The 13,463-nt window shown below is 37.1% G+C and overlaps 1 protein-coding gene across 1 annotated transcript in view; it reads left to right on the top strand.

Moving 5' to 3' along the window:
* The window catches only part of THSD7B (thrombospondin type 1 domain containing 7B), a gene marked incomplete at its 5' end in the record, with an annotated part of 794,653 nt that overhangs the window by 530,314 nt on the left and 250,876 nt on the right, over positions 1 to 13,463 (top strand). Inside the window, one exon of the mRNA XM_081243155.1 lies at positions 5,936 to 6,199. Coding sequence (XP_081099281.1) covers positions 5,936 to 6,199 — 264 coding nt within the window. The remainder of the gene's footprint in view (positions 1 to 5,935; positions 6,200 to 13,463) is intronic.

The following is a 13,463-nucleotide window of genomic DNA, read 5'->3' as shown; positions in this document are numbered from 1 at the left end:
TTGCTAGTTTATAATAACAGTTGGAATAAGTTAACTCACTTGGGTTTTAAAAGGCTTCTTCCCCTCCCCCCCCCACACCCCCTTTTTTTTTTTTCTTCAATCTCAGAAATTGGAGATAGTCTAGATAAGAGTTTCCTGAGAGGACCTGGTAAAACATTTACATCTCAAAGGCTCAGGGAGATAATTGTAAGCTCCTCCTAGAAGGACGTCTGTTCCCTTTGGGTCAGAATTTTGAAAAGATGTTTTATAAAGCCAGCTTCCTCTGACTGCATATGTAAAAGCCAGTTTTGGAATGTCAAGAGCGTCCCATCTTGACCTTTTTCAGGATGATATTTCCTTCATTTCCCAATTAACTACTTGCATGTATAAACTCCTTATAAACATAAACCTCTGACTCATACCCTGCCAGGTTTATCTGGCACCACTTCTGATTTGAAGGCTTTGTTTCCCATTTTCGTGTTGGTTTGTCAGGATAAAATTACTATTGAAGACTAGTGGGCTGATGTGCTGTTTGTGAGCCTCAGTCCTCTGGGTGGCACCCTAGAGTCATCTCAGGGCTTTCACAGGTCTCAGTTTCTCCCCCTGGCTATATAAAATCTCCATGGAGACTGAAGCACGGGTTGGCCAATGTTATGTGTGGGTCCGAAGAGCAAATTTCTTTAAATTAATGAGTGGGTTACTCACACTGAATGGTGTGAGGGCTTGCCTCTGCCACTCCCATAAATTTCCCAGTTGACTGAGAAAACTGCAACTGGTTGGGAGGAGCTGTATCCCTAATCTTCGGAGCTGAAAGCTCTCACATGGTATCTTCACTTTTATTCAGACATACTCCGTTAAGGTATTCAAGAAAGACACCAGGCTAGCCCCCTACCTAATCACCTAGTCCAGACCACTTGGTGTCTTTCAACTGAGCAACCTCCTACTGTCTCTCAGCGGGGGTAACCCACTCAGTATCTTTCAACTGAGCAAACTTTTCCCAGTGTCTTTCGACTTGGTAACCCAGCTACCTCTTCTTGAACCTAAGTTAAAGGAAAACCTACTCCTCATGGCAAGGAGTTTAACAACCACCAAATAAAACTCAGAATCATCAATCAAGATGTGAGATCCAAGACCCAGGAGAGACATACCCAGTTGTCTGGACTCCCCGAGGAAGTGGACAAGCACAAGGGGCCCATGTTGGGACCAAGGTTCCAGATACTTGTAGAGTTCAGGCAAAGGAGAGAAGTCAGCTCTTGGTCCCTTTGTGGTCACCAAAACATTCAACTGAAAGAAAAATGCACAACATGAGAGTTGTGAGTTAAGGTTTATCCAGGGTCTTACTGAGGACTCTAGCACAGGAGACAGCCTCTCAGATAGCTCTGAGGTGAGGAAGTGCTCCAGAGAGGTAGGGAGGGAAGCCTAGTTTATATGTGATTTTATTGCTGTTAGGGAATACATGCAGTCAGCATATATCTTGGTAGACACTTACAGCTAGTCACAAAGAACAGCAATCTCAAGGTAATGATCATAATGCTTTTCTGTGTATGGGAAGATACAAGAAGCGGGGTTTATTTAAATTCTTCCTGAAATGCATCTAACTATCAAAGGGTCTGTCTGTCCAAGCACTGAGCATCCTGTTATTGTCTTTAATTTCCTCTGTGTGAAACACTGAGATCACTGTCAGTCAGCAACTTCAATGGCTTAATCTTTGTAGACATAGATGGAGAGCAAAATACTCTTCACTCTTTTTTTGTTTGCAGTATCATTGGTAGAAAAACAAGTAGTGAAAAATCTGCACTTCTCAAGCTTTATTTTTATTGTGATACTAGTGCTTGCGTTTTGGTTTTTCCCCTGTAATTTAGTATTAAACTTAATAAGCAATTTCTAACATGAATGATAGTAAAAAGGGATGGGCTTAGACTGTAAAGCAATATGATTCTCTAACACAGACACACACAGAAGAGTGTACAGGCACAAGTATAAGCATCCTCATTGTATAGGGGACCATCTACGGTGTTTAGTTTTCTTTTTCCATTTTTTTAACCAGAAACCTGAATTTAATATCTGGGTGTTTTGTTTGTTGTATGCAAACTAGATAATCACAGGTTTCAGATTTAGTGATAATTAAAGCAGTTGTTTACACAATGCTGTAAATAATCCTTCAAATAGTATAATCTATCTAGGTTATTCATATATATCTATATATTCAAAATAACTGGGTAACTAATACCTATTAAATATTGTAGTTTTGTGTTTTTGTGGAATCAGTTACAAATTTCCCTCTGACTTAAGAGGAAAACATGTCTTTAGAGTTGTAGTAGAGATTGATTTTTTAAATATTTTTTAAAGTACTGGCTGGTTCTGAATCCAAGGTTTAATACTGATTATGACTAGAATGTAATCAAAGTTAAGGACCACTGGTAATTGGTTTCTTATTGTGAAAACCATCTCTACATTAACTAACTTGCTCAAAGCCTTCTTCAAACAGTGATGGCATGTAGTTAAGAAGGATATCACAAATATAAAGGCAGCATATATTTGTACAAAATACTTGTTCTGCCAATAACTTTTGTTTACTTTGTACATGAACATTTTATTATTTATTCCTATTCTCTCATTTCTTCCTTCCTTCCTTTTTTTTTCCTTTTTTAAAAAATCTTTGCTCAGCTATTCAAGGAACAATTCTTGTTTACCATTTATATGTGCTAGGCCTTGGGGACACTGTAAGGGAGTAGCTAGACATGACCCTAATTTAAGAGCTTCCAGTCTAATGAGAGATAGAGTTTTGCTACAGACAGTTACCACACAGTATAGTACCTGCTACAATAGCTGTTATATAGGGTGCTGTATTAGTTTTTAATTATTGCTTCTTTAACAAATTGCCACAAATTTGATAGCTTAAAACAACAAATTTATTCTCTTACAGTTCTATAGGTCTGAAGTCAGACATAGATTTTACGGGGCTATAAGCAAGATGTTGGCAGGGTAGCATTTTTTTCTGGAAGGTTTAGGGGAAAATGTTTTCTTTTCCAGCTTCTAGGCGCTGCTTATATTCCTTGGCTCATGGCTCCCTTCCTCCAAAGTCTTGAAATTCAGAAACATTACATCTGTTTGATCATTCTTTCATAGTTACTTTGCCTCTGATTCGTTACTCAGCGAGGAAAGGTTCTCTGAATTTAAGATCATGTGATTATGTTGAACCCAGTAAGATAATCTCCTTATCCCAAGATCCGCAAGCTTAGTCACATCTACAAAGTTCATTTTGCCATCCAAATTAGCGTGTTGACATGTTCCAGGGATTAGGATGTAAAAAATCCTTGCAGAGCCATCATTCTGCCTACCACATGCTACACAAGTACATAAGAACACCTCTTCTAGAACTGAGATGAAGAGTGTATTCAAGGATGACTTTCTGGAGGGAGTGATCTATCAGTTTAGTCATTAGCTAGGAGATGGAGGGAAGGTAGAACTGGTGACAATTTCTGGAGTAGAACATGCAAAGGCCAGCAGTTAAATGAGTAGCTTCTAGGAACTAAAAAGTGCTCAGTATTACTTATAACATGCCAGAGGCAGAGTGATGCAACACAGTCGGAGGCAAACACTAATAGACCCAGATCCTATGGAACCTTGATGACCAAGGTGGGGAGTCTAGACTTCATTCCATGAGCTGTGGTTAGTCACTGGAGAGTTTTAAATAGATGAGTCATGTGATCAGATTTCCAGGTTTGTAAGTTGGTCCTGGCTGCAGTGCAGGGAATAGATTGAAGGAAGTGAGTTATGGTGGCAATAAGATCTTGGAAGGTGCCATTATAGTGATTTAAGCTGGAGATTTGGAGGAGGGCTAACTATGGGTGGTATCAGTCAGAATGGATACAGCGGACTGATTCAAGAGATATTTAGGTATTTGAAATGATAGATCTTTGTCGTTAAACAGATACAGGTAGCACAACAGAATGATTCAAATGTGACACTCCAGTTTTTGACTCAGTCATATTGGTAGAACTGGGAAATGCAGGAGAAAGAATGGTTTTGATGGTCAGAAGGTGAGTGTAGCTTTTGCCCCATTGAGTTTGACTGGTTCTTTAGGTGTAGATTTCCAGTCTATGGCTCAGCAGCTTGAATAAGAAATCTGGGCTGAAGATAATAATTAGGGATTTAAAGGTTATAGATGATGATTTAAACTCTTTGAGTGGTGAAGGTGTAGGATCAGAAAAGAGAATCTAGGGCAGTGCCCTGAGGAAACCTATCAGTTAAGAGAGGTACAGAGGGAGAAGAATTCAACAAACTAACAAAAAAGGTGTGCCCAGAGAGATGGTGAGGGTGTGGAGTAGGGGTGAGGGACATAAAGGTAAGATGTGATGAAACTTGGGAAAGATATTTCAAGAATCATGGCATAGTCAACACTCAGAACTATTGTTGAATGATCAGGTCTGAAAGATAAGACGTAAAAGATAGTTCATGACTTTATTACTTTGGCAAGAGTAAGTACTTTTAGGGAATAGGTAGACTCAATCTAGGGTTAAGTGTGTTGAGAATAGAAAGGAAATATAAGAGATGGAGACAACGGTCCTTTGTGGACATTTGAAAAGCACCCGAGACTTGGGTTACATGTTAAATGCTGGGAAGAAGGCGCCCATCCTCCTCATCCATGGATGTATCTCTCATGCAGTAAATTCTCACAGTGGTGATAGATGCTCTGATCCTCAAACTTATTCTCAGGAAGTGCCCCTAGTGGTAGAGGCAAGTGAATACTTCCTCCCAGAGGGACAGTGGTATGGCCGAAGCTTCTACAAGATCATTTCAGGTCCTGCAGGAATCCTTATTTATTGTGGCCAGAAGCATCACAGAAGGCATAAAGCCAATCGTCCAGGTGACAACAGTAGAATCGCTGTGTGTAAAGTAAACTAACTGACAATAAGAAAGTAGTCTGTGCCTCAGCTTATTGCAAGCATTTCCAAAACAGCCATAAGGACTGGAGATAAACTAATAAAGTTGCCTATTTTTTTATATATATATATAACCATCCAAGGCTCTCACTAATGACCCATTAATAAGGAAACAAAGTGGAATTATTAGATCTAGGAGAACTTATAAAAATCTAGAGAAGTGTGTTAGTAGCAAAGTTGAGTCAAGTTACAGGCCATCTTGGGATCCATTAAACATGATGATCAAGTACTCACAGCTTTGAAAAATGACTCTGCCTTGTCATTACTCAAAGTTGGGATTACACCGAAAAGGTCTGTCAAAGTCAATTGGTAAGGTAAGGTCGTATTATAAAATACATAACCTAAAAAGGTCTCTCAAAGTGCAAGTCATACCTTTTTCTCAGATTAAATTATCCAAAATGAATTGAGCATTTATTTCAATCTATTATTTCTGTCAGCATTTGTGAGCTGCCTGATAACAGGAACCAAAATAAGTTCCAGTTTGTCCACCACACACCAAGTGACACCCAGGCTCACTCCAGGGCCATTGTCTGGGAGGATATCAGTTTGTTCCTTGAATAAATAAACTGCTTTTAAAAAATTACTTGAAAAAAAGGGAAGGACTTAATACTTACACCATTTTGTTCATTTCCCTGGTAACCATTAATTTCATGGAAAATGGAGACAAGGTAATCTATCTGTTTTTTATGAACAAATTATAGGGAAACCAATATTAAATACATCAAGGACTTTTCTATCTGTTGAGCCACTGTAGCAAACATCTTCTAAGTATTTTTTGCCTCTCTCCAACATGAGACCTCTTTTTTTCAAATTAACTTAAATTTCACAGTTGCTGTGGGAATTGCTTTCATTGTCCTAGGATTTCCTTCTGTGTTTAAAAAAAATGTAAAAAAGAAGGGCTTTATTTTATTTAAGACTTAATAGTCCAAGAGCTTTTAAATAAAATGTGAGCGAGTTTTAACAAAACAGCAGATGTGAAATTAATACATCAATGTCTCTCATTGGAACAGGGAAAAGCAGGAAGAAGGAGAAATGCCAGGATGCTGACCTGTACCCTCTAGTGGAAACAGAACCATGTCCTTGTGATGTGTTTACATCTCATCCTTACGGAAATTGGTCAGATTGCATTCTTCCTGAAGGCAGAAGGGAGCCTCAGAGAGGATTGCGGGTACACGGAGACAGCAAAGAATGTGGAGAAGGCATGCGTTTTCGAGCAATAGCCTGCTCTGATAAAAATGGAAGACCTGTTGACCCCACCCACTGCAACAGCTCTGGTAAGGAGATGGGTGGGGAGTAACAGATGAGAACATTGACATACAGCCTAGGAGGGCCATCCCAGGTCTAGAATTGGTAGCCTCGTTCCTTAGTAATTACTTCAGTTCTTCTTTGTCAAAAGCACACCACCTCTCATAAAATATAGACATACGAAATGCACATATCCATATCACACTGATTATCTGGAATGTGATCGTTTGGGATCTTTGACTCACCTCATTCTATACTTCACCTATTGCCGCTTGTTTCCTGGCGGTGAGCTCAGTTGCTCTTCCTCTAAGAAAGCCAAAGCCCAATGCAAATGAATATATTTTACAGTGTTTATTGGTACTCTGATCATATATCTAGAAGACATCAGTCCTTGAATTTCTTATAAGGATGTTGACAAAATACCAAAGAAAAAGTTAATTTTAAATGTTTTATGGTACAGTGTGTAAGTATACCCAAATTTATAGACTAAACTGTAGAAAAGGAATTAGGCAATCTGGCAGAATTTTTGAGTTGTTAATTAAGGAGAAGACTGTATTTTTATTTATTTATTTTTGAACATTGGGATAATTTAAAAGATATGGGGAACAGAGAAAGGAATGATGATTAAATACACCTGGGGTAAACATTGATGGAAGAGGCTGAGACTAATGATTACAATGGAACTTATGAATTTCCTGCTGTATTTTTTGGTTTTTAATTACCTTAAGAAACTGAAGTTAGGGATTTTACAGAAGGTATGGATAGAGAGAACTTATGCTGGAATGGCAAACTCTGAAAAAAGATGAAAGATTTTTGTCTCTGTCATCAAGGTCTTATATCCTAATAAGCTTCCTAATAATACCAGAAATGGAAAATTGAATTCACTTTTAACACACAAGTAAATCATGGTTCATCCTTATTCTTTATTTCCGATGTATCAGCTCGTTTTAGTTAGGATATACCTGGATCATTATAGGAATGCAATTTAAGGTTTAACGATTTTTAATTAGTGTCATCATTGCTCTGCTTCCTAGGTTAGTCTACAGAATTGCATTCAGGGATTTTACTTTCAGAAACATTAAACACATCACAAGCAAGTAATGGACCCATTTTACAGAGGCCAAAGTTGGTTTGCTCTGGTCTTTGTTTTCCACCTTAATATACATAATGATTTATGTTTAAATTTTTTTCTTGAAATATATTTGACATATACACCTTGAATTTATGCAATGCTATAACATATTAATTCAAGACATTTATAGGTTATAATATGATTGTAATTGTAGTGATAATACCTATAACATATAATTATCATTTATTTTTAATGGTTGGAATAATCTAGTCTCAGCAAGTTTGATTATAACACAATATTGTTGTCCGTATTCACTGTATTGTGCATTAGATCGCATTAGATCTCTAGGACTTATCTACTACTCATTCCAAGTTTGTACCATTAAACAAACTATTCTATTCCTTTCTATCCCTCTGTTCCCATCCCCTGGAAACCACCATTTTACTCTGCTTTTGTGAGTTTGGCTTTTTTAGATTCCATGTGTAAGTGATATAACATGGTATTTTTCTTTCTCTGTCTGACTCATCTCACTTAGTGTAATATCCTCAAGGTCCATTCAGATTGTCACAAATGGAAGATGTTTTTCTCATGGCTGAATAATAGTCCATTATGTGTATACACTACAAATTATTAATCCATTCATCTGTTTATGGGTGCATAGATTGTTTCTAAATCTCGGCTATTGTGGATAGTGCTGTAATATACGTGGGAGTGCATACATTTCTTTGATATCCTGTTTTTATTTCCTGTGAGTATATACCCAGAAGTGAAATTGTTGGATCATATGGTAGTTCTATTAATTTTTTAAGGAACCTCTATATTGTTTTGCATAGTAGCTGCACCAATTTACATTTTCACCAACAGTGTGCAAGTATTCCCTTTCTCTACATCCTCATTAACACTTATTATCTCTTGTCTTCTTGTTGCTGTTCTAAAAGGTGTCAAGAGATAGCACATATGGTTTTGATTTACATTTCCCTGATGATTAGTGATGTTGAGCATCTTTTCATGTACCTCTTGGCCATTTGGTTGTTTTCTTTGGAAAAAGTCTATTTAGGTTCTCTGCCTAGTGTTTAACTGGGCTGTTTGGTTTTTGTTATTAAGTTGTGTAAGATTCTTTATATATTTTTGGATATTAACCCCTTATCCAATATATGGTTTGCAAATTTCCTCCCATTCTGTAGGTTGCCTTTTCATTATGTTAGTTGTTTCTGTTTCTGTGCAAAATCTTTTAAGTTTGTTGTGATTCTATTTGTTGACTTTTACTTTTATTGTTTATGCTTTTGGTGTCATATCCAGAAAATCATGCCAAGACCACTATTGAGGAGCTTCTTTTCTACATTTTTTTCTAGGAGTTTTATGGTATCAGGTCTTATGTTTAAGTCTTTTATCCATTTCAAGTTAATATTTGTGAGATGTGTAAGATAACGGTCCAATTTCATTGTTCTACATGTGTTTATCCAGATTTCCCAGCACCATTTTATTTTTTAACATCTTTATTAGAGTATAATTGATTTACAATGGTGTGTCAGTTTCTGCTTTATAACAAAGTGAATCAGTTATACATATACATGTGTCCCCATATCTCATCCCTCTTGCATCTCCCTCCCTCCCACCCTCCCTATTCCCACCCTTCTAGGTGGTCACAAAGCACCAAGCTGATCTCCCTGTGCTATGTGCCCAGCACCATTTTTTGAAGAGACGATCACTTCTCCATCAGGTGGTCCTGGCTCCCTTACCCAATATTAGTTAACTGAATATGTGGGGGTTTACTTCTGGGCTCTCTAATCTATATTCCATTTGTCTGTGTCTATTTTTATTCATGTATCATACTGTTTTACTTACTGTAGCTTTGTAGTATAGTTTAAAATCAGGAAGTGTGATACCTCCAGTTTTGTTCTTTCTCAGGATTTATTTGGCTATTTTGGGTTCTTTGTGGTTCCTTAAAAATTTTAGGATTTTTTTTTCTATTTCTGTGAAGAATGCCACTGGAATTTTGATAGAGATTGTGTTGAATCTATATATGATTTTGGGTAGTATGGACATTTTAACAATATTCTTATCCATGAGTAAAGGGTGTCTTTCCATTTCTTATGCCTTCTTCAGTTTCTTTCAATGAAGTCATAATTTTCATTGTACAGATCTTTCACTTCCTCAGTTACATTTATTCCTAGGTATTTTATTGTTTTTGATGCTATTGTGAATGGGATAATTTTCTTTATTTTTCAGATATTTCATTATTAGCAAATAGAAACAACACTGATTTCTTTATTTTGATTTTTATATCCTCCAACTTTACTGAAATCATTGATTAGTTCCAACAGATTTTAATTGAATCTTTGCAATTATCTATATACAAAATAATATCATCTGCAAATAGCGACAGCTGTACTTCTTCCATTCTGATTTGGGTATCTTTTATTTTTTTGTTTTGCCTAATTGCTCTAGCTAGACTTCTGATACTATATTGAATAAGAATGGTAAGAGTAGGCAACCATGTCTTGTTCCTAATCTTAGAGGAAAAGCTTTCAATTTTTTTTACTGAGTATATCGTTAGCTCTGGGTTTGTGATAGACAGCTTTTGTTATGTTGAGGTATGTTCCTTCTATACACAATCTTTTGAGTTTATTTTTTAAATAAATTTATTTGTTTATTTTTGGCTGTGTTAGGTCTTCACTGCTGCACGTGGGCTTTCTCTGGTTGTGGCAAGCGGGGGCTACTCTTCGTTGTGGTGCGCAGACTTCTCATTGCAGTGGCTTCTCTTGTTGCGGAGCATGGGCTCTAGGCACACGGGCTTCAGTAGTTGTGGCACACGGACTCAGTAGTTGTGGCACACGGGCTTAGCTGCTCTGCAGCATGTGGAAGGGATCTTCCCGGACCAGGGCTCAAACCCGTGTCCCCTGCACTGGCAGGTGGATTCTTAACCACTGCATCACCAGGGAAGTACCTCTTGTGAGGTTTTTATCATGGAAGGATGTCATATTTTGTCAAATCCTTTTCTGTATCTATTGTGATGATCATGTGATTATTTTCTTTCATTCTATTAATGTGATGTAATATGTTTATCAGTTTGAACCATCTTTGCATCCCAGGCTCATGGTGTATAATCCTTTTAGTGTGCTCAATTCAGTTTGCTAATATTTTGTTGAAAAATTTTGCATCTATATTTATTAGTAATATTGGTCTATAGTTTTCTTATAGTGGCTATATCTGGCTTTGGTATTAGGGTAATACTGGCCTTGTAGAATGAGTTAGGAAGTGTTCCCTCCTCTTCAATTTTTTAGAAGAGTTTGGGAAGGATTGGCATTAATTATTCTTTAAATGTTTGGTAGAATTCACAGGTGAAACTGTCTAGTCCTATGGTTTTCTGTATTGGGAGATTTTTGGTTACTGTATCAGTCTCCTTCCTCATTATTGGTCTGTTCAGATTTTCTGTTCTTCCAGATTCAATCTTGGTAGGTTATAAGTTTCTATAAATTTATCTATTTCTTCTGGGTTATCTAATTTGTTGGCATATAGCAGGTTATAGTACTCTCTTATTTCTGTAGTATCAGTTGTAGTGTCTTCTCTTTTATTTCTAATTTTGAGTCTTCTGTTGTTTCCTTAGTCTAGCTAAAGGTTTGTCAACTTTATCTTTTTAAAAATCCAGCTCTTAATTTCATTGATTCTTTCTATGGTTTTTCTGGTCTCTATTTCATTTGTTTTCTCTCCAATCTGTATTTCCTTTCTTCTGCTCACTTTGGGCTTAATTTGTCCTTCTGGGTACTGGAGGTGTAAAGTTATTTACTTGAGATCTTTCTAATTTCTTAATGCATCCATTTATCACTATAAACTTTCCTCTCAGAACTGCTTTTTGCAGCATCCCCTAGGATTTGATATGTTTTCTCTCCATTTTCATTTGCTTCAAGATATTTTTTTTCTTTTTGATTCTTTGATCCATTGGTTTTCAGAAGTGTATTGTTTCATTTCCACATATTTATAGATTTTCCAGCTTTCTTGTTGATTTCTAGTTTTATACCATTGTGGTCAGAAAAGATAGTATTTCAGTCTCCTCAAATTAGCTAAGATTTATCTTGGTCCTATCATGATCTAATATCCTGTGTGCACGTGAGAAGAATGTATATTCTGCTGCTGTTGGTTGGAATGTTCTATATATGTCTGTTAAGTCCATTTGGTCTAAAGGATGGTTCAATTCCCACATTTCCTTGTTGATTTTCTGTCTGGATGATCTATCCACCGCTGACACTGAGGTATTGAAGTCTCCTACTATTACTGTATTGTTGTATATTTCTCCCTTCATATCTGTTAGTATTTGCTTAATATATTTAGGTGCTCCAATGTTGGGTGTGTATATATATTCATGATTGTTATATCTTCTATGTATATTGACCCCTTTATCATTATAAAAAGACCTTCTTTGTGTCTTGTTACAGTTTTTGGCTTGAAGTCTATTTTGTTTGATAAGTATGGCTATGCCCACTTACTTTTGGTTTCCACTTGCATGGAATATCTGCTGTCTCTTCACTTTGAGCCTCTGTGTGTTTTTAGAACTGAAAGAAGTTTCTTGTAGGCAGCATATAGTTGGATCTTGTTTTTCTGTTTTGGTTGTTTTTTGTTTGTTTTCTGTATGTTTTCATTGCTGTTGTTTTTTATCCGCCCAGCCACCCTTTGCCTTTTGATTGGTGACTTCAGTCCCTTTACATTTCGAGTGATTATTGATATGTAAGGGCTTACTACTGCCATCTTATTGTCTGCCTTCTGGTTGCTTTGTATGTTCATTATTTCTTCCCCCTGTTTCTCCCTACCTTTGCAAAGCAGTGGTTTTCTATAGTGGTATGCTCTGTCTCCCCCTTTTTATGTTTTGTGAATCTACTCTAGATTTTTGCTTTGTGGTTATCACCTCCTCTATGAAAGAGGTCACCACTGTCTACCTCTTCTGCCAGAGAGGTAGCCAGTGCTGCTTCCAAAAGCCCAGCCCCTTGTTGTTCATCCGTGGGGAGGGGAGGCCACCTTGGAAATTTTCTACTTCTCCTCTGCTTCCAAACTCTTCTCTTTCTCACTCCAGTGGAATTCTGGAATCTACCTTTAGGCAGGCTGGACTTCCAGTCATTCTCTTCTCCATGGTTATCTGCCCAGTTTTGCACTCACCAGGTTCTTTCTTTTCTAATCTCAGTGAGTGGGACTGGGGCCAGTTTGCCAACTCGCTTGTATCAGCAACCCTCACTGAGATCCCCCTTGTTTATTTTTGGATGCACAGGTGGACTAGAAACCTCCACATCCCTTTGTGAAATATGCAGAAGCACTTTTGTTTGGTAATAGATGTCTAATTAGTTGTTACAAACAGGAAAGAGAAGAGAGAAGAGAGACACCACCATGATGCTGATGTCACCTACATATTGGTTTATTAGTCATTTGATCAAAACCTGTATACTGATCACCTGCTATGTACCTAGTCTTCTTCTATGATTTGGGTATACAATTATGGGGAAATCAGGGACTTGTGCAGCTTATTGTCTGGTGGAGGATAGAAAAAAAAACAAATTAATAAAGGAATTTCAAGTCTTGATTAGCCCTTATGATGCTGAACAGAAAATCTTGAGACTTTAGGGAAGTCCTCACTAAACTGACATACATTTGAGATGCCAAGAGTGAGATGACAACCATGTGAAAAGTACATACAAGTTAATTTCAGTTAGTGGGATAAGCATGTCCAGAGCATATAAGGCAGAAAACAAGTACTGGCAAAAAAACACAAAGGAAGCCCTCAGGAATGAGGAGAGCTGTTTTGAAATGCTGTGGAAGAAGTAGGCAGAATCTTGTGGGATAAAGCAAGGAGTCTGGATATAATTCAAGTGAAGTCATCAGGTGGGAAGAGTGGTAGATGATGTGATCCAAGTTAGGTGTTTAAAAAAATTACTTTTGACTAGTGTGTATAGATTGGCTTCAATGAAGCAAGGATGCCATTGGGAGACTATTGCAATAGTCAGTGTAAGACGTGATTTTAGGTAAGACTTAAGATGGCAGTAATAGAGCAAATATAGTGTTAAGATAAAATTCAAAGATAGAATTAAGATTATTCCAAATGCCAGTCATCTTTTAAACAATATATTATCTATCATTCATCTCTAATTTTTCAAGGGTTTATATGTGTGCATGTGGTGTTTAATTTATAAATAATCATTTCAGGTTTGAAAAGAACATATCCTCAAGGAAGAGGAGGC

This window comes from Mesoplodon bidens, assembly GCF_964165515.1.
Source record: "Mesoplodon bidens genome assembly, chromosome: 8".
NCBI classification, from domain to species: domain Eukaryota; kingdom Metazoa; phylum Chordata; class Mammalia; order Artiodactyla; family Ziphiidae; genus Mesoplodon; species Mesoplodon bidens.
This window is presented reverse-complemented; position numbering and strand designations above follow the sequence as displayed.